Source organism: Poecilia reticulata, linkage group LG13, assembly GCF_000633615.1.
Source record: "Poecilia reticulata strain Guanapo linkage group LG13, Guppy_female_1.0+MT, whole genome shotgun sequence".
Taxonomy (NCBI): domain Eukaryota; kingdom Metazoa; phylum Chordata; class Actinopteri; order Cyprinodontiformes; family Poeciliidae; genus Poecilia; species Poecilia reticulata.
The window spans coordinates 19273418-19294835 of NC_024343.1; the positions used below are offsets into that span (position 1 = coordinate 19273418).

Sequence of the window (21418 nt, forward strand, 5' to 3'; positions counted from 1 at the left end):
ATCTTTTTACATATATATATATATATATATATATATATATACCTGAAAACCATTACTTGGATCAAAAATAACCCTGTTGAAATGTGAATTCACTGAAAAGGTGAGAAAATAATCCCTAAAAATAAGCAAAAAAAAAGTCTCTGAAACCATCCAAAGTCACTTTTTTGTGCTGTAAGGAGAAAATGATGCATTTAAGATAAAACAATATTATAAAACAGCTTACAAGATGAAAGAAAAATCCAGCAATAATACAATTACAAAAACATACTTATATAGTTTTTGATGAAGTTCTAAAACAATTAAAATTTGTATTTTTATTGTTTTGCTTTTGCCAGTTTTGCTCTACAGCAAGTGAAGCAGCTGAATAAGAACCGTACTGGAGTTGATTCAAAAGCATAATATTAATTAAAATTATTTTACCATAGCAATTTAGAGTTACCCCTATATCAGATATATGTGCCAGTGCAACAAAAATGACACAAACAGCATATAAAAGCCCCTTCCAGAAGATAATTCTCATTATGACAAAGCCCTATACTGCACTAACCTCTTTGGACTGGTGAAGACAGCCTCACCTCAGCATGTGGAGTGCTTAAAGGGAGTGATATTCCAGAAATATTTGACCACTTGGGACACACAGAGGGAGTGTGGAGAGAGCATTGCTCTTCCAGATGGTTAGTTGATGACTAAGATTTTTTTTAAACCGCATAACACCACAGCAAGAAATAACTTACTTTCTCTGTCCTTACAAAGTATCACCCTTTTTTTTCCAAAGTTCATACTAATTATTTTGCAAATACGTGTGATGAATCTGTATTATAAAGAATACGTGTTTCATGTTCATGAGAGCGGTGCAAAGCGTTTCATTTCTTCACATTTGGACCCTAGCTGGTCTTTTTTAAAAATAAAAAACGACGGGGTGTGCGGCAGGATAAAAGAACCGAGGAGCTGCTCAAACAAGCAAAACGAATTAGCGCTACGGTGCTGCGGCTCTGTAACAACATAATATGAACTATCTGTCGATGCTAACTGTCTAATAAAAGGTATTATGAGTCCCATCACTCACTGCCAGATGTAATGGATCCCTATTACCTCACCCTCTGGACAGTTTCACGAGTGAAATGAAAGCACTTTTTTTTGACACAGATGAGACAAGTGGTGGTTGTGGGAGCACAGGAAAAGAAAAACGGTTCAAGAGATGTTGGGATAGAGAATCGAACTGCATACTCAGAAGAAAAAGGAGGAAGGAAGGAGGAAATCTAAAGTCTGGGGGGAAAAAAAAGGGCGCCCACCTTTGTTCCTTTTACACACGACAAGCTCTCTTTTTAACTTTTCTTTGTAGGCTAAGTCTAAAGGTCTGCTGACATTCCATTACCTTTACTTTACCTGCCTGCCCGCCTTTTTCCTCTGTCCCTTTATCTCTTCCTGCCTCTTTCACTTACTGCTTTTCTTCTGCTGCTGTGTCCTTCCCTGTCAGGCCGTCTTCTTCCTGCTCTCTTTTCAACACTTTCTCACCATGACATAAACAAACAAAAAAAAGAAAAAAAAACACAAAAGGCTTTGCAGTTCCAAGATGATCCACTGCTTCTTTAAGTCCTGCAATGAATTCTTCAGCCTTTGTTTCTCAGATTTTGTTGATGGGCTCTGGAAAAGAAGAAGAAGAAGAAAAAAATAAAGACTCTGAATGAATACAGTGTTACTGCGTCACCCAACAGAGTGAGTGAGAAGCATACATTTCAAGAGGCTGACTCTGGTTCTGCTCATTACATTTATTGGCATTTATTGGCAGCACTTAATCCACCTGTAAACTCTTGAGTTATTGTTATCACCACAAACTTTAATGCAACTTTTTAGAAGCATTCCTAGTCAGACGAGCCTGAGCCAGCTGACAAAACTACCTACTTAAAACCTGATTATTGAGTTAAGATGCGTTTTAGGAGGATCGTATGAAAAAGTGGAAGTTTGCCAGCCTCCCTCCGAGGACTAATCTAAATCTTTAATTTTGGCCGTGTTTGTCCTTTCTATTTATTCTAACCTGGATATCTGCCAGCATAGCCTTGGGGGTAATAACTAATGTGGCGATTTGTTTTGTGCTATTTTGTTTTTGTCTCTCGTATACAATTCAAATAAAATACATTGTAAATTTTCTGTTCACAGCCAAATGCAATTGAATTAATTGATATGACAGTTTTAGTTCATTATTCAGACACAATGTGGTGAACACATATTTTTCAATTATTTATTTACTGATTGCATTTGTTTGTTTATTGTTTAAAATCAGAAAAATAGTGTGGAAATAAATTCAATCTTGGTGGTTTTTTTTTTTTTTTTTTTTTTTTTTACCAAACCTGAACAAGGTTTGATGTTTTTGGCTGTCATAACCTGAAATTAGTTCATCTAACAATATCTTAGCTCCGCCGACATTGTTTTTTTCAGCTGTCAACCAAATGCGAAACTAGATTTCAAAATATTATGTGTGCCGATTTGTTAGGTAGTGGCAGGACAGACTACATAAGAATTATTTTAACGAGCAAAAATCACATTCAGTCAGAAACAAATTATCCTGGATGAGAACACAGGCGAAACGTTTTCCTTCAAAAATGTAAAGTGGGTTAAATGCAATTTCAAAAGAAAAATAATAATAATAATAATAACGTAAACTGGTTGAATTGTGATAATTCCCACAGTGAGGCTTGGTTATGTTTGTTTGTTTTTTAAACTGGCACCAGATAAATGTAGAGTGAGGATTTGGACGTGTGAAGTGTGAAGACACTTTGCAAAAAAAAATAAAAAATCTTCACTTTAGCCTGTTTTTACAAATGGCCAAAGCTGTTTGAAAATATGTTGGGGTTTTTTTTGCAACAAAATGTATTTGATTTGACAGTGATGCTTCATTCCACCTTTTTATAATACAGAATAAGATCACCCATATATTAAAATGTCACACGGAATAAGCTCCAGACAGAGAATGCAGTTAGTTCTCCTTAACTCAAGGCCAACACAGAATCAACTTGGCTCCATAGTAGCAAGGTTGAATGTTTTAAAGTGCAAATAACCACATTACTGTTCCTACAGAGAATACAACCAGAAAGTATTTCGTGAGAAAATACATTCATTACATCAACACCTCCACCTCCCTCTCGCTTAGTTCAGTGGTTTTAGGCCAGAGAGAATCTGCGGTATCACATAAAGAGGCATTCCGTAAAAGGCCATAAGAGAGGTCACAGCTCCTTGCTGCGTGACATCACTGCATTATTAAAATCTCATGACTGTGAGCCTTTCGCAGTGACATCATGTCTTCCCCCACCGCTCCAGCTGCAAATACCTCCAACGGATATCTCAGCTACGTCCTACCTACCCAAATCTGGACTCCTCAGGCATTCCTGAGCGGCGGGGGGACCCGGAGGAATTAGACGCTTCAAAACATCGTGTCTTACTTTTCTGAGAATAAGCAGAGCAGCGAGGCAGCTTCGAGGAAGAATGTAGCTGTCCAGCTCTGGCTGCTTCTGCTCCCCTATTACTCACCGTGTCCTCCCAGCTGACAGTCCTCGGTTCGGGGGCCGAGGTCAGGAGCGTGCGGGGAAAACTTTCGGTGCTCCGTGTCAGCTTGTTTACGCCTCAGCCTCCGTTTTGGAAGATTGTGAGTAGAAAGGAGATGTGAGGAGGATGTTTTCTCGAGTAAATTCCTGTACAGCACAAACAGGCAGAGCAGAGAAGCGCCTCTCCCACATCGCACGGATTCACGACTTGACTTCCATCATTACTGCTGCTGCGATGTGTGTGACTCTAGTCCACGAAAGCTGCGATCAAAGACAGAAGATGACAACACGTGCTTTATTTGTCAAACGCTTGCAGATTTTATTTATTCACGTTGCAGTACGCGCAGTCTGAAACATCTTCACTAATGTCACTAAGTGTTGTTGGGACATTGTTATAGATAAAACACACAGTAGTGAAGGAAAGCGACGCTGGGTGATCAAAAAATTTATACAAATATAAATCAGAAAAAAGTTTGCGTCAACGTATTTTCGACTTGATCGGTCAGTGCTTTGTAGAAGCATCTTTCACATATGCAGATGTGATTTTTGAAGTTATAGAAACAACGGATCAAATAGATGAAAAGAGACGAAATTGGAAGCATAATTTTAAAACAAAAGAACTTCATTAGCGGTGTGGAAGTGCTACGTTTTTTTATAACAAACTAAGCTCCTATGTTTGTATGTAATTAATGACAAAATCAAAAATTAGCCCACAAAACAAGCAGCTCATAAAAATCTAAACAATCCCCAAAGCTGCACAATCCTGTTTACGTCATAAAATCCCCCATCAAAAAGAAACGGTTGTTTGTTTCATCTACATGACAATTAAAAACGATGGCATCTTAACTTCCGAATACCAGAGTGGTCTAGTCAAAACCTAGGCTTTTTAACTGCTGAAAACATTCAAATTGACCTCAAACATGTACCTAAATTTCTCATGGCAGATCCAGCTAATTTAATTTAATCCAGAGTGAATCTTCATTTTCATAATCAAAGAGGTATTTTTTATTTACTTTACATCTTGTGCACATTTATGGACATGATTATAAGTTTTAATCGTCTGGTAAGTGAGAAGTGAGGAAGACTCACTCTGGATGAAATTCCTTTGCAGATCTGTCAAGACAACGAATTACATATGTTTGAAGGGGAATTAATAATTTTGTGGCCTCAAAGAGTCAAGGTTTGAACCACGATGCTGTGATCTTACTAGGTTAATACAGTAACAGGAAAAGCCGTAATACCAGCCCGATCCTGTACGCCGTCCCTGTACCCAACACGTCGTTTTGTGGTTCCTCTTCCACTCTCCTGCTTCTCCTCTTCCTTTTCTATCTAATTAAAGCCCCCCCCCCCCATCCAAGATTGGCGATCCAATCTTGGATGTGGCGATCCAAGATTGGATCGCCACATCTTGGTGCGCTTGCAGATATCACAAAGCGTTTCCATTTTCACCATGTGTTCAAAGCTCGGGGTTTTGCCCTTCCAACCCGACTCGACTTGAAACTTCGTCACAACTTTCTCCCTCACCTGACTGGCGTGTTCCTTGGTTTCCATAATATAACGCCTTTTTTGTTCACTGATGTCCTCTGACAAAAACCTCTGAGACCTTCACAGAACATCTGGATTTATAGTAAGATGAATTTATGCAGATGCCAGCAACTGGAATCAAGTGGTGGTAATGTGTTTTATTTAGGTTTAGAGGCTAAAATGCGCATACTTTTCCAATTTAGACTTGGGGGGGAGAAAAAAATAAAAAAAATTCCATTCAGATTACATTAGTGCTACTTGGTGTTAATCCATCAGATAAAATTCAATTCTGTTGACGTCATGTGATTAAAGTTTAAGGTCTATTAATACTGTACATCTGGAAAGTATGTTTTTGGTTGATTTTGCTTAATTTGATCTATTTTTCTTTTTTGTGTTGTGCAGCCCATGTTTTCAGTCACACCCAGCCTTGCAACGAACGCCAACGCCGCCGCCGCAGCAGCAGCAGCCGCTGCGTTTAACCCCTACCTTGGACCCGTGTCACCCGGCTTGATGCCTGCCGACATCTTGCCAAGCGCGCCCGTACTGGTCACCAGCAACCCCAGCGTTCCAGTACCTGCTGCCGCCGCCGCCGCCGCTGCACAGAAGCTCATGAGGACAGACAGACTGGAGGTGAAAAGACAAAAAGAAAAGAAAAAACCCCAGATATTTCAAGCTGTTGATCACACAGATGAAAAGGATTAGCGTTATTATTTTGTCAGTCCCAAATCAGCCCCAGATTAGGAAATAAATTAGCAAAGCTCCAGTAAACGTTGCGCCCGCCAAGGATCTTATTTTTTTTCTCTGTCTTTTTTTCCAAGCTGCGCAAACAGACGAGGCTTTGAAACGTCGACCGACGCCTATTTTGAATAATAAAGGCAGGAGTTGGAAAGTCTTGCCTCAACAATTTTTGTTTGTAGGCTTTAATTATGCATCTTCTGTGCAGTTTCTGTCACAGTAACTACACCTTATTATCATAATTCAGTCACTGCCAAGAATTAAGCAAAGGGGGAAAAAAACCGACACTAATGAGATTATCTCTCGATAAACATTAAACTTGTTCCAATTAACAGGCTACAGACGACTGTGTTTGGCAAAATCTCAAGTTGTTCGGCAGAAAAGGTGTGTTCCTGTGTAAAAAAGAAAAAAAAAACTTCCCGTCTTCGATGAAAAACAATTAGTTATTTGAAACCTGATGAGCGCCCCTCCCCTTGCTCGCTAATTGGACGGCAAGTCAATCTCATCCATTATGTAAGCTGCACTCGGGGAAACACTCGCAGCGGAATAATGGCCAAATCATTGGAGGGCAGGCAGGAGGTGTGTGAGGACGCCGGGAAGCTTGCATTTTGCACTTGTGATGTTTGGTGGTGGGGTAATTAACGGGGGCAGGAGGGACAAGGCCGAGCAAGTCGCCGGCTTGCGGTGGACGGGCGGGCGACGTGTGACACAGAGGACTGGGTTAATGACGGGAAAAGAGAAATGGAGCGGGCGATCGGAAATCGATCCTCAGACCTGTTGTGGTCGTCAGAGGAGGGTTGGAGGCTTGCGCAGACAAGGATAACAAGAACAGAAAAGGAAATGGCACAGATTGGATGTCAAGGACAGAGGAGTGGTCAGGCTTGATTGTAGGCTAAAATGGTGTCACTTGTGTCTATAACTGTTTTCTTGACGTTGGTATCTCACAGGCAAAAGTGGCAAAATACGGAAAGTATTAATACCTCTTGAAACATCTTTACATTTTGTCATATAGCACATAAATGTATTTTATCAGATTTTTTTTTTTGTCGAATGCAACACAAAGTGCTAGATGTTTGTGAATTGGAAGGGAATTACCGCACTTGATTTAATTTTCTTTTGCAAACTGATTTGGAGGATTGTGGCATGCTTTTTTGTTCTGTCCTCTTCACTCTGACAACCCTAAATTAAATCCAATGCAATCAAATCCCTCAATAAGTTACCCATTTTGTAAACAGGATCTGCTTTTGAGTATTTCTCAGAACAGCTGTGCAACAATCAGATCACACCAAGGTCCGATTGAGAGCATTAGTGCATAAATAGCAGCATGCTAACCAAAGAGCATAGCAGAGAGCAGCGATGGGAGAATTTGTTGATAGGAAAACATTTCGTTGAGTCATCCACAAAAAAAAAAGTGTGAAGAAGAGAGCCATTGTTCAAAGACAGGAGTCCAGTTTAAAAGTTTCCTGGATGCAGTGCAAGAGACATGGAAAAAATGAACCTGTTTGTGTCAGAGGAACTTTTTGGATCTTTAGCAAAAAGTTTGGAAACTAATTTTTTGAACCAGTTTTCCCAACCATGAAACACAGTGGTAGAATTTCACATTTAAATGACGGTAAACTTATTTTTTCCGCTTTGCAGTTTTGTGCTACTTTGTGCTATTAGAATAAGCCCAAAGAAACGTGTTGAAGCCATCATGTGGCTTTATTCAAGCTTTTCCACTGTATTTATGAGTTTAATCAAGTGCCAATAATTCTTGTTTATTTAACGTAAAAAAAAACAAGAAGAAAAAAAACATGCTTGTTTCTGTACTTTCGCACCAGAATTTCTTAAAAACAACTTAGTGAGAGACTTGCCTGCCTTGACTTAGAGTCTAAAGTGTGTCGTCTAAAATAAACATACCAGAAATTCCAATGGAAAAAAAACCCCTCTCATACCAGTCAGTAGATATTTCATTGTGGCTGGCAGAAGGTCCAATTTTAGAAGACAATCTTGCAGACTGTTTTCTTCAGAAATATTTCCTTGTCGTCTCTCAGACTTCTCTTCCTAATCCGCTTCACTACATCATTATCTCCATGTGCATTAAATCATTTGTTCCTTACCTGCAGCCCTGGTGATGCAAATGTCCCACAGGGACAGCTACCATGGGGCCAAAAATATGATTAAGGGCCCCTTTGTGTGTTTGTGGAGTGAATTAGTTTTACTGATTTAACTCCTGCTAATGTATAACTGTAAGGAGACGCTCGCCGGCTCACACCTGCCACCCCCGAAAGCCTAATCTGTTATCGTTTAGTCGTCTCTTGCCTTCTAATCTTTTTCGGCGGCACCTCTGTCTCCTCACTCGCCATCTGTCAGTCGCTTACTCTTTATTCATCAGCCCTACTAATATCTTCTGTTCTCCCTCGCCTGCCTGCCTGCCCCGCCAACATCAGCCCGACAACAAGGCGATCTCGCTTTAAAACAACAACAAACAAACTAAGAAAGAAAACAGAAAACCCAAGGAGGTGTAGCAAGGGTAAGAGGAGTAAGACGGATGCAATGTGAGTCTTCAACGTCAGTCGGTGTTGGTGAACGGGGGTTGTCTCGTCAGAGTTGTTTTCCAGACAACAGACGTGTAAACAGGCCTTGTGCCGTCATAGAAACGTCGGTTGGTTCAACCCGCCATGAAAGTATGTTTCACTCTGCGAGGGCTAATGGTGAAAACGCAGCTTAGAAAAACAGCCAGGTGGAGACATGCTTCTTTAGGGTCAATCATTGCTTTGAGTCACCGGAGAAAATGTTTTTGTGTGTGTGTGTGTGTGTCCAGGTTTTGTGCGTCTCTCTGTGTTATTTATTATGTGTATTCAGGTGATTGCGTCAGTTAAAGCCTCCCCAGAGCCTAACCAGCCGCATATTTCCCATGGGCCTCACTTAAGCCAGTAAATTTCATACTGAAGCAATTACATCCCTCCTTAGCTTCCTTCCGAGGTCGTGAAGATGCTGCCCCCTTCTGTCCATCACGGGAACAACAACAAAAATGCTCAATAAATGAAAGTCAGCGTGTCAATCAACAGAAGTGGACAAGTTCATCACAGAGTTTGGATGGTTACTGGGATGTGAAGCTCTGAAGTCAGATTGATCATCTAATTTTTTTCATATTTTGTCCTTTTGCCACCAAATTCTTATTTTATTTTATTGGAATTGCATGTAACAGACTACAAATTAGTGTTTTCTTTTTCTTTTTCATTAGTGTAATCGGGCATTTATAGCCACCCCCTTTACTCCAACACCTCGAAGTAAATGGTTGTCCTGTATGTCATTTAACCTCAGTATAACTCTGTTCATTCTATAAAGTCTGATTATACAAATTTAGGGAACAATTAGAATGACAAAGATCACAAAACACACCAGACAGATTGGCGTTGAGGTTGTAAGGAAGCTCTAAGCAGCGTTAGAGATTACAATGAAATCCCAGGCATTGAACATCTCACAGAGCGCAGTTTAATCTGCAATCTGAGAAGGCACAGAATATGACACGACTCCAAAGTCACAGAGAAATGGGTGTCCACATAAACTTGCAGGTCAACTAGAACATTTCTAATCAGGAAGCAACAAAGAAGGCATTGTTTCAGAGGAGTGTGCAGCTCACGTCGGAGAGTTATCTGTTGACAGGAAAGTTGTTTGTGGTTCTCTGAACAAATCTGGTAGGACAGACACTAAAGAGTGGGAGGAGTTACCTCGTTCAGATCCAATTAAAAAATAACTTTCTGCCGTACAAATTCAGTGGTGCTGATCATCATCCTGATCCCTGAGCATGCCTCTCCCCTAGCGGGCATGTTGTTCTGCTGCAAGGACAGGTACACTGGAAAAGTCCATGTAACCATGAGGGAAGTAATGAATTTGGTTTTTTTTTTAAAGACCACCAGAACTTGAAAGACTTGAGACAGGACAAAGAGCGTAAACATACAGCCAGACATGCAAGGAAGTGGTTTAGATCAAATCATGAATCAAGTCCACACCACAACCCAACTGAGTACCTGTAAACAACAGGTGAGAGCACCTGTTGTTTACAACAAACGTGAACTCCTTTGGCAAGGCACTGTAAAAGGAGCAGCAGCTCAATCACTGCCGTCTTGTCCCGATGTTAACGTTGAAGGACGGTGTAAATGTTCCCTGTTCTGTTTGTCGCCCAGGTTTGCCGGGAATACCAGCGAGGCAACTGCACTCGAGGGGAGAACGACTGCCGCTTCGCCCATCCGTCAGACAGCACTATGATTGACACAAACGACAACACAGTCACTGTGTGCATGGACTACATAAAGGGCCGCTGCTCGAGGGAGAAGTGCAAGTACTTTCACCCCCCGGCTCACCTGCAGGCCAAAATCAAAGCCGCCCAGCACCAAGTCAACCAGGCCGCGGCCGCTGCAGCCTTGGTAGGTATCTGTCCGACAATGACGCCGCCAAAGCAAAGGAGCGCATGGAAGAGATAAATTCAGAGAGCTATTCCCAGCTCATTCCTGATTTGCTTTGTGAAATTTTGAAATTCGGAGCAAGCAAAACATGCCGATGAACCTCTTATGTGCAGAGGAAGACGTTTCTATCCTACTCATGAAAATCTCCATCATTTCTGCAGTGTACAACTATAACTCACTATGCAATTAAAGACACATGCTTACTTGACTGTGCTAGCATGTGACTGAGCCTTCTGCTCCTCTCTTCACTCGCCCTTGTTCTGCTGCTTCATTAGCCGTGTATTTTGCTGCTCACAGTCAATAGTTAGCCTGTGCTAAAAAATTTTTTTGCTGAGAGGACAACTGTGTGGAGACTACTGCTCAAATTGGTGTAGTTTCTGCAATGCAGAGATCGCTTTCTCTAGGGACACACAATAAAGTTTTGCTTAGCTCAGTGCTGTAATGACATTGTGCAGGTAAATCCAGAGAGGAGGATTAGCTCTCGTGCTGTGATGTTCCTGCATATGCCTAAAAGAAAAACAATATTGTGTTTACTGCTGTTTAATCATCGAAAGAAAAAAAAAAGAGTAGAAAGTGAGACTCGCATATAGATTGTTAGGGAAAGAGTGAAATATTTCAAGACTTTATTACTTGGAAGTTTGACGATTACAGATAGTAACAACCCAAAATTCTATGCCTTGGAAACTTAGACTTTTACACCAGTTAAGAAAAAATAAATAAAATGTGTTTGTATGTTTAAATGTTATATATGTTATATATGTTATGAAGCTTTCATTTCAAATTCAAAATCACAGACACTAACGCGGCTGCAGGTTATGTAAAGCACAATAGGCCAACCATGTAAAACTCACAGATTAAAGTTGGCAGTAAATAACCTCCAGTGTCTTAATAAGGTTTAATACGTTGTAGTAAATAAAACACTGAAGTACCTAATTAAGATTAGAGCATAAGGCCAAATAGATTGTCATTGGTACAAGAACTTCGTTGGCCGATAATGTGTCACAAGGCCCTAAATTAAAGATAAACGCAGCCAACCACTCTTATGGGCACCCATAAAGATGTATATAAAGACGGATGAAAAATTTCACACTGAAAGATTTAGAAAAATACAACCATGGTGCAAAACGAGAGTAAGTCCTGCATCAAAACATAGCTTGACTAAACTTATAACGGCACTCTGAGATGGAATGACAACTTGTCCGAGTTTTACCCGACGTCTCACCCTTTGACTGACGATGGATGGATGGATGGATGGACGGACGGACGGAAACTTAATAACTGCCATAATTGTTGATTTTAAGGTTTTCTGCAGGTTTTGTGAAAGCAGACGTGACAAACAAAAAAGTTGTGTTAATATAGAGTGTGTTTAGCTACAACGCTTCTGTGGGTAAAGGGAAACACTGTTAGGAGACAATAAGACAAAAATAAAGTACTAGGTTTATCATTCAGCAGAATAAAATACAACAGTTTCTTTCAACAGTCGTGTCTAAACCTAATGCCGCTACATTGTATATAAAATAATGACCAGCGATCAGAGCAGGAAGCCTCGGCTTTGAGGGTTAACTGATGGGTTTTGCGGCTTAAGCAGAGAAATATTGACTCTAGTCTCCTGAAAGCCCAGTCAATAAACTTCAGCTTCAAATACTATCATCGAAATATTGTTCTGGTTAAACCTGCATTGATAGTGACTGATAGTTTTTCTTTTCCCCTTCATTGAACTGAAAAAAGAAGGTCAGCTGATCCTCCTGTCTGAGCAGGAATATCTTTTGAACATGTATTTTCTCGCTAACTGTAAACGGGCGTGTGTTCATTCCAGTAACCCTATGCGCATGCTGTAGTCTTGTAAGTGGTGTATATTGCATTCAAATGATTTGTTTATTTTTTTGTTTGTTTGTTTGTTTGTTTTCCGACCCACACTGCACTGCTGTTCCCCCTCCTCCCCATGATGCCCCTTCGCTTGCTGGTTTATGTTATTGCGCTTGAACCCCATTGGCCCATTGCCGCATCACACGCTCGCTGCCTGCTAATTAAGACTCAGTCGGCTGTCAAATCGCTGAAGCGACCCCTCGACGCAGCTTTTGACCTGGTACTATGACCTTTCACCTTTTAGCTTGGCATGTTGCCATGGTGTTACACATGTCATTGACTGATGAAACTGTGGGAGCGCCGATTGGGGATGAACTCATGAGACGCCTTGATTCTGTTTACAGAGAACTTTCTCGCTCCAGAAATTAAGTTCAAAACACCAGAAATTATTTGATTCACAAAATGATTGATTCTAAAAATGAAAACTCATAATTCAGTTCATCGCCTTTTGGTGAGCCTTCAGTTGCGGTTTTTATTAGTGTCTTGGTAGTCTTTGCATGTTGGTGTGATTTTTTTATTTTGCATGAATAATTGTTGAGAAAGATGTCATAACAATATTAACATGTCCCACGCTAAATATCTTATTTCTCTTCGCTGACCGATAATGAGAACTAGATCTTGTACTATCAATGTTCATATATACTGTATATAAAATTATGTCTTATCCTTTACAAGCTGTTTAGTGCCAGTCATGTAGCCATGTTTATTGCCAGTGTTGCTGATGTAGCTCGATAGCACCACATCACGTGCTGCTCTAACTTTAAAGCAGCTCGCTGCTACTTCGTTTTATTTGTATTTGCTGTAGCAAGGTGAAAACTTTGCTTTCTAATGAAGTTCTCTTCTTCTCTCTCATCTGACTCTCGCTGTCGCCACTCTTTGTTTGCCTCTCCCTTCTCCCGTCCCGTTCTTCTGGTGTCGTCCCCCTGATCAGGGGCTCCCTCCCGTCTTGCCTCCTTTACCAAAGAGACCTGCACTTGAAAAAGCCAACGGTGCCAACACTATGTTCAATGCTGGCGTTTTCCAGTACCAACAGGCCCTGGCCAACATGCAGTTTCAGCAGCAGACTGCCTTCATACCATCAGGTAGGACCTTGTTTTTTAAATATACATATATACATATATTTAAATATCATCATAATGCAGGCTACTCAATCACTCCTGGATGTATATTTTAGCATCACTAAAGAATGGCTGAATGTGTGTTTTTTTGTGTGCGTCTGTGTCATGCTAAACAACTTGCATGATCTTTACTGCATACAGTGCTTTAGCCACGTATTCACACACCTTGAACTTTTTTTTTTTTCAAATGTTGTCATGTAATATTCAGAAACCTCAATTTGTAAGTCCAACACAAACTAGTGAATTATTGTGAAGTGGAATGAAAATGAGGAAATATTTGAAAAAAAAAAAAAAAAGCTGAAAAGCCAGACTGGAACTATTTGACCTTTTTGTATCCAGAGCTCAGTCATATTTAATAGAGAGAGCATTGATTTTCAAGTTGAGGCACAGATGATCAGTGAGGTTCAAGTCAGGACTTGGCCAGAGCCATTCGAAAGAAAATAAATAAATATGTGTTGGTATAAAGCCTTTCATTGTTTTGGGTCAATCTACCGCCAGCAGGTGAACCTTCACTAAAGCCCCGACTTGTTTTGTGTTCTGCTTCTGACAGTTTTTCATTTGGGGAATTTTCTTTTTTTTTTTTTTTTTTGTTTTCAAAGCCTTTATTTGAAAAGTAGGAAAATGAGAGAAAGGAAAGACATGCGGCAAAGGTCACCATGACGATATGTATTTTACCGGATCAATGAAGTGCTCAGAAGGATGTCGATTTTCTATGGTTTTACAAACTGGGAGTTCTTACAGCTTTCTTTCAACAGTGTTTTTTTTCATCTTGACACCTTTTGATGGAGGAATTTGTGGATTGTAAAACTAATAGATCAATAGATCCTGCAGTTTCCATGGGTCATTTAACTGATTGCCACAGTCTGTCCAGTTTAGGTGGACATTTATGTCTTCTCTTGGTAGGTTTGCAGTTGTGCCTTTCTTGTTTTGTTGAGGGATAGTAGAATATAATCAAACAGAATAGAATATAAATACCCCTAATTGTCTCACTGTGGGGAAATTTGGGAATTAACTGAATAGTGCTAGATGTTCAAAGACCTGCCTGGTGCCTTCCTTAGTGATGCTGCTTGTTTACTAATGTTTTCCATCAAACCTCTGAGATCAAATAGAGATCGAGTCTATTTGTGAATTAGGTGCGACTTGGAGCAGTGGATCTGACATGGGGATATAAAAATGAAAAGGTTTCAGGGACAAAATGCAGTTCTCTGTTGCGAAAATTAGAATAAGTTCAAGGGGTATGAATGCCTTTGCAAGTCAATATTTAGACACAGCATGAATTTAAGTTTTGTGGCAAATTGACAGACATTTGCTCTGGAGGCTATTTTAGGCCAAACCAAGCAAGTGATGTACAGTATCATCTTCTTTACAAATTCTGTTGCAAAAAAAAAAAACAAATCAGACAATCAGGGCACCTAATTGGCTTCTGACTTAGTTAACCAGATGTTGACATTTGACAGACAGGATCTTACTGGATCATCAAAAGTAAGAAGGATACACCCTCCACCTAAAGAGTGTGGTATAATCAAATACACACACACGCACGCACGCACACACACGCACACGAGGACAGCCTTGTTGCAGAGTACATCTCTAGACGTTGCAGAGTCATCTTACAGTGTGGCCAGTGTTCTCATCTGACAGCCTAAGAATAGCTCGCCATCGATTCCCAGCAGTTCCTCGTATGTCTCACTCCGCTGGGCTGTCAGGTCACCACAGTGCACTTAGGGGATTCAAAAAAGGAGGTCACTCAAATATTTCATGGTGCAAACAGTTGCTGTGAGGCCGCTGGTGAAACGAGGCCACTGCTAGTATTTAATTTTAATTTAATGGACCGGCAAATTCAGGCTGTTATGTACGCTGTTATTCCTGATAATCAGTATCAATGGTCGGCTGGAGCAATTCAATTCAGCAAGGCCGTTTAACCCACCGTGAGCGTGATTTGTTCATGTTCAGGTCAAATCCGGTGATGTGTGATTCTAAAAAAATTTTTTTTTCTTTGATGTCTTCTCCCCTCCCTCCCCAAACTCCCCTCCCATTCACTCCGATCCCTGTTGCAATGCATGATGGGCAGGCTCGATTTTGTGCATGACACCTGCAACAAGTGTTGGTAGGTGCCAGCTTTCCTTACTAATCATGTTTGAGTCCTTTGTGGTCTCTCCTGTCACTTTTAAGTCATCCTGTGATTTTGAGCACATTCTTCACCCTGCAAAACCTTTGACTGATGTTACAGTCTCTTGACGGCAGCTTCAGCGTGAATTGCAAAATTGTAAATTAAAGTTTGGGGGGGGGGGTTTATATATAAATTGGAAGTTTTACTGCACTGCTGCAGTACGTCCTTAAGAAATACATTTCTATTCTTTTTAGCTCTGTGAGTCACCTAATGCTTGTTGCAGTTTTAATTCCCCTGCTGCATTATGTCTCCATCTGAAGCGCTCTAACCTCTGCAGTACTTCATTTTACTGCCAGGCTGTGAAAAGCCACTTGAACATGAGAGAATTTGTATTTGCAACAGAAATATTAGAGGAAACTAAATTTGCTACAACAATAATTTGAGATTTCTTTATTTGGCACTTAACATTTTAGCAGCTGGATGAACTTTAGTTTTTTTCTAAATATTAAGTTTTGAACTTTATGTTGTTCAAGACGTAAAATAGCAACTCACTAGCATTTAGGAGAACCTGGTTGCAGCGACGCAGTGATCAAAGATTTGTGGACGACTTCAAATCTTCGGTTTCTGTAAACCTCAGTAACTGCGAATGCGGATTTGATCCGATTTTGAGAGCCATAATTAAACAGCATTCAATATATCTCCCTCTCTCATCTTTCTGCAGCGACTGCTCTTTAATTATTCAGAGTAGAAGCCGAGGAAATATCATGCTGTACGTGTGACATCTTTAGCAACTTAATATATTAACTTATTTAGACGCTGACATTAAAGAAAAGAAGTAAAAATCTAGCATTTTCAATAACAGTTGCAACCTCACATGGATAACAAGGAGCAACTTTACATCTCCGTCAATTCTACCAAAATATCCCAGGTGGGTGCAAACATTGATACTTAGCTCCAAATAGTAGCAAAATTCAGTTAAAAAACAAAATAACCAAAATGTCAAAAGTATGTGATGGAGAAGGAGCAGAATAGCCAGTCTGGATGAACAGCCTCAGTAAAAGAAAAGGTTGCATCTTTCTGATTCTTCATTTTTACACACCTCGCTGCCCTATAAAAAAAAAAAAACACAGAGTCTTCCTTAAGTCAGCACGTCTGCACCGAAGATTGTTGTTCTCGGCGCATCCATGGAGGGCTTACTTTAACAGATTTAATGAAAAGATCCTGTTGTGATTCCAGCCTGACTGAGAGTGGAAATGTGCATGAATAAAGTGACTTGGACAACTTCCTCTCACCCTTTGTTTGCCAATCTATAGACCGTGTCTCTGACCAAGCTAAGCTCAGTGGCAGATGTTGAAATTCACTCACCAAACAAGAAATTTAAGACTTGCAGCTGGTTTACAAAAAAACAAACAAACAAAAAAAAAACTGGAGACTTCTCTCATGTTTATTAGCAGTCCGAGCGCAGACATGAAAATGAGGTACAGAGCATGAAAAGCTTTAAATCTCGTGTGGTTCATCTTGCCTGTGTGATCTTTCCTTTAAGTACCCATGATGCACGGTGCTTCTCCAGCCACTGTGTCTGCAGCCACCACACCTGCCACAAGTGTTCCCTTTGCAACAGCAACAGCCAACCAGGTTTGCTCCTCTTCCTGCCTCCTCTCACTTTCTTTCACATTATTACTTTTATTTATTTATTTTTTTCAAATCGGCTCAGGCTTTTTCTGTTTTCCTTTAAACGATGTGATTCTTTTGCGCTTCCTCATAAATAATGCACGAAGAGAAAACAAAGGCTCGTCTCTGATCTTTTGCTAGTTATCTGTGGTTTTGTTTCTACTCGTCTTTCACATGAAATGCTGTTTGTCCTCGTTTTGTTCGGCCCATTCGCTAACTCTCTCTGTTTTTCCTTGTCTTCCCGTTTTCTCTTCTCCCCTCTCTGTCAGATTCCAATAATATCTGCGGACCATCTGACTAGTCACAAGTATGTGACCCAGATGTAGGAGTCTCTGTCAGAACAGTATGTACTTCTTCCTATTGGAGTGTCTTGCACAGTTCCTGTCAAAAACCATTTCAACGCAACGTAGACGGTTCCCTGGAGTTAAATGTTTAGGAAAACGATAGAAATTGTTGTCCACACTTATCGGCGTCTGTAGTAAAGGAACTGGAAGAGAATAATTTGGTCAAATGAGGCAAAGAATTAGGTTTTCTGTGGCAAACAAAATCCAGGTTGGACTATTTAACAAAAGTGGGAAATAAAATATTTTATCATATTTCATGGGACAGTACTGAAAATATGGCTTGTACAATGTAATCAGTCTACAGCATTAATTTTCAGTTCCCTCAAAATAACTCAGCCCACGCCCTGTAGCGTCTAAGTCATGAGTGACAAAAGTGAGCACACAGTGAAAATGCCCAAATTGGACCCAATTAGCCATTTTCCCTCCCGGCTGTCACGTCACTCGTTTGCGCTAAAAGGTGTCAGGAGTGAATGGGGAGCAGGTGTGTTAAAATTGGTGCCATCGCTCTCACGCTTTCTCATTCCGGTCACTGCAAGTTCATCGTGGCAGAAAACTCTCTGAGGATCTGAAGAAAATAAATTTTACTCCACAGAAACAAAAGAGGTTGAAGATGTGGGTGGGGTTTAGCCTTTGAGTGATCTCACCATGCTCCACTGGATCAAACGCCACTGCATCAACTATGGTGAAGAAACCTTTAAGCAGTCGGCCTGCGTCTCTTCTACAAGCTCTGGGAACTTTGTGAAACCTCAGACTTGAAATAATAACATGGTGCCACTTGTCAAAAAAACTGATTATGATCGGGTCCTTTAGCAGGATTCTGTTCAAACATATAAACATCCATCCCAATAGAGAGCAGGTTTTAATCAAACTTTTTCCAGACCTTAAATTTATAGAAAACTTTTTATTTAAAAAAAAAAAAAAAGTTAGCAAAATATTTCTCTCATTTTTGTTCTGGAAATTTGTCTGATGATGTTTTTTTACTTGAAATTAAACAGTGTAGGATTCACAAAATATGACTTTTTTTTATTACTGTACAAACAAATTTTCTTCTTATTAAAAATCATCATTGCTATATTGCATCTAGACTTGTATTGTTTATAATTAAACAGTTAATCTACATTAAACTACTTTGATGTTTAGAAATAAACCCTTCAAAGATCCTCTGATCTCCTCAGCTCCTTCTGTCACACGAAAAGAATAATCACCCAATTTTATGATTCTCGGGATTTAAGATTTATTTGGAATCAACAAAAGATGATCAAAACTTCAATTGAGATGAAAAGATTGAAAAAAATAACTGATGGGAAGTAATTAGAATGGAATCGTGCATCAAATGTTCTGGAGAACAGAGAACGTTAGTCCACACATCAAATTAAGAGGTTGATTTAAATGAGTAAAGTCTAAAACACCAGTTTCAAAATGATGATAACCTTCACGTTAGCAGGAGCTGTTATGGTTCTCTCAAGCCTTGGCAAAACAATGCAAGAGAAATTCTCGCTGTTACTTTCCACAGCAACAGATCAATCTGTCGTTTCCAAACATGAACTCCTTAATCACTCGTCTCTGAGCGGCCATCAGTGTCTGAACCACCAATCAGACGCCGACCTGGGGAACACAAGTAAATCAAGCTCTCAAAGTTATTACAAACATGTAATTAATGCTTGGAGGAAAAAAAGAGACATGCTAACATGCTGCAACATGTCTGACAGCATTTATAGTTACAATTATTCATGAATTCAACGTTCGTGAATAAATTTTAAGTCTTGAAAAAGAAAAATCTGACTATTCATATGTCAAAGACTGTAATATCTCGGGTTATGCAGTGTTAGCATAGGTAAGATAATATTTTTCTCATGTTTTTAAGACCTGAACATGTTACGTGTGTGGGTGGGAATGTACTTTGACAGGACTAGAGATGGAGACTGTTAAAGTATTCACAGCTCAAAAAGGCAGAGATTCAAAAGTAATACATGGTAATACATAATAACAAGAAGACAAATATTAATCTAAATGTCTGTGTTTATTTATTTTTTTTTCTTTTATCCTGTCCAGATGGAACTGGAGGTGGAGCGTGCTGGTGTCAAGTCCAAGATTAACGGTCAACCTTCATACAAGTAACAGCGAGAGGCGAGCCGGTTTGGAATAACATCTGCATGTTAGCACAGAAGGAGCAACTCGCTAGAGAGGTTCTCATGTGAAGTTCATGCACAGTTTTACACGACGACAGACAAAAACAACAACAACAAAAAAAAAAAAACGGAAGAAGAATTAGAAGAGCGTCATTTGTATTTCAAGACTTGCCTCTCGTTTTGCAGAGGCGACTAACCTTTATTCACCAGACACATTTTGAATGTCGACACGAGGTTCACGTGGGGTTGGGGGAGCAGTCATCGGGACTGAATCGGTACGTCCGCTGACCAAGAAACACGTCTTGCGTTGTCTTGTTTGTTTATCGGTTGTTGGTTTTTCGAATGTCAATGTGTTCATTTGTTTACACCAAGGTGAACCTTGTATCTCAGTTAAAGGTAAAGGAACAGATAATCTGACTGAACCACATATGCATGCACAACGATTTTCTTTATTTTTTAATTTTTTTCTGTTCTTATATGGTTTTGTTCTTCTAACAGTGATGAGGGAATTTGCCTGAGCAAGAAACCAACTGAATGTCTGTGATGTGTCTTGCAAACCTTTGTAGCCTACCTTTTTATCTCTCAAGCACACGTCTTTAACCTTGCAGGAGTCCCTGTAAAGTGCCATGCATCTCAAAATACACAGGAATTGTACTCAAGCAGTGTTACAAAGTTTTAAACTCTACAATTCCCTTTAATTCATACGTGTCTGTTTTAGGGTTTTGCGTTTTTTCAGGACAGCATGTTGCGTCCAGCCACATGACTTGTCGTTACCTGTAATTCCCGCTAAGCGCCACTGATTATTGCACCCCAAATATTCTACTGATTTGAAACCTTTTTACATTTTTTTTTGTTTTTACTATATTCTTTAATATCTGTCAGCTGTTTAGAAACGCGATGGTTGGACCTGCAACCACAACGATCTGTCTTTCTGTGCCAGCATGTGCTTTGCAAAAGTATTCATACCACCTTTTTCACGTTTTTTCACTCTGCAACTACAAACTTAAATGCTCTTCTTTGTTCTTCTTTTGTGACAGACCAACACAATGTAGCGCATCATTTGTTTTTCTCTAATGATCTACTTTGTAGCACTACATTTTGCTGCGAGGAGAGCTGCAGTTGTTTTGTTGCACATCTAAAGACTGAAACCTTTTGCCAATTCTTAGCTCTAAAATGGCACAACTGTGAAATAACCTCATGTTCTCAGTTAGATTTAGATGTAAGGCATCGAAACGTAAGAATTGAGTCGTTCTCCTGGTTTCCTATTTTTATTTTCATCCATTTTCTCATGACCTTCCTGTTCCGCTAGAGAAAAGCCTCCCCCCCCTAAGTGCCGCCTGCATCATCGTCTCATCGTTGCGACGGCGTGCTCAGGGTTGTACGAAGTGTTGGGAGTTCTGCCACAAACGCTTCATACAACATTTTGCAAGCAGGCGACTTTCCGAAAGCCGCCGGAGAAACCTCGAGGTCGTCAAAGTTTTGGACTTCACACACACGCCAAATTTCTCTGCGCTACTTTGTGTTGGTCCGTGACAGAGCAAATGTAATTTAGGCACTCGGACGCTTTTTGTGGTTGTCGGGTAGCGAAATGTGAAAAAGTTCAGTTGAATAATAATGCTTTTCTTCAAGGTAGCGCAAGTTGCATGCAGGCCTGAGCGAGAGACCAAAGAATCTCTCTCTGGGATAAAGACGAAAACAATGAAATAACTGCTGTGAGGCCAAACAGAAATCTGTAAAGAGTCTGTCGGTGGAGGTGTGATGATGTTTGTTTTTCTTTAAAAAAAAAGAAAAAAAAGAAAAGAACATAATTCGTTTTTCTTATACATGGTTATGCATATTCTAAGACAGGTCGTCGAAGAAAAGTCAGTGTAGTGCGTGCGTGTATATATGGTCCGACATATTTAAAAGTGTTTTTTTCTTTTTTTATACCTGAG

At 40.0% G+C, this 21418-nt stretch overlaps 1 protein-coding gene across 7 annotated transcripts in view; it reads left to right on the top strand.

Annotated features, from left to right (window-relative positions):
• Nucleotides 1-20971, top strand: part of LOC103474703 (muscleblind-like protein 1) — a 72402-nt gene extending 51431 nt beyond the window's left edge. For 2 of the 7 annotated variants that reach the window (XM_017308334.1, XM_017308333.1), the window contains exons 3-10: nt 5466-5693; nt 9968-10207; nt 12279-12332; nt 13044-13194; nt 15302-15337; nt 16884-16975; nt 17281-17354; nt 19408-20971. In XM_017308334.1, coding sequence (XP_017163823.1) covers nt 5466-5693; nt 9968-10207; nt 12279-12332; nt 13044-13194; nt 15302-15337; nt 16884-16975; nt 17281-17337 — 858 coding nt within the window. In that variant the 3' untranslated portion in view covers nt 17338-17354; nt 19408-20971. Of the gene's footprint in view, nt 1-3581; nt 3641-5465; nt 5694-9967; nt 10208-12278; nt 12333-13043; nt 13195-15301; nt 15338-16883; nt 16976-17280; nt 17355-19407 lie in introns of those variants that run through there. The other 5 variants (XM_017308339.1, XM_017308335.1, XM_017308336.1 and 2 more) reach the window with 5 other exon arrangements.
• Nucleotides 20972-21418: the final 447 nt, after the last annotated feature.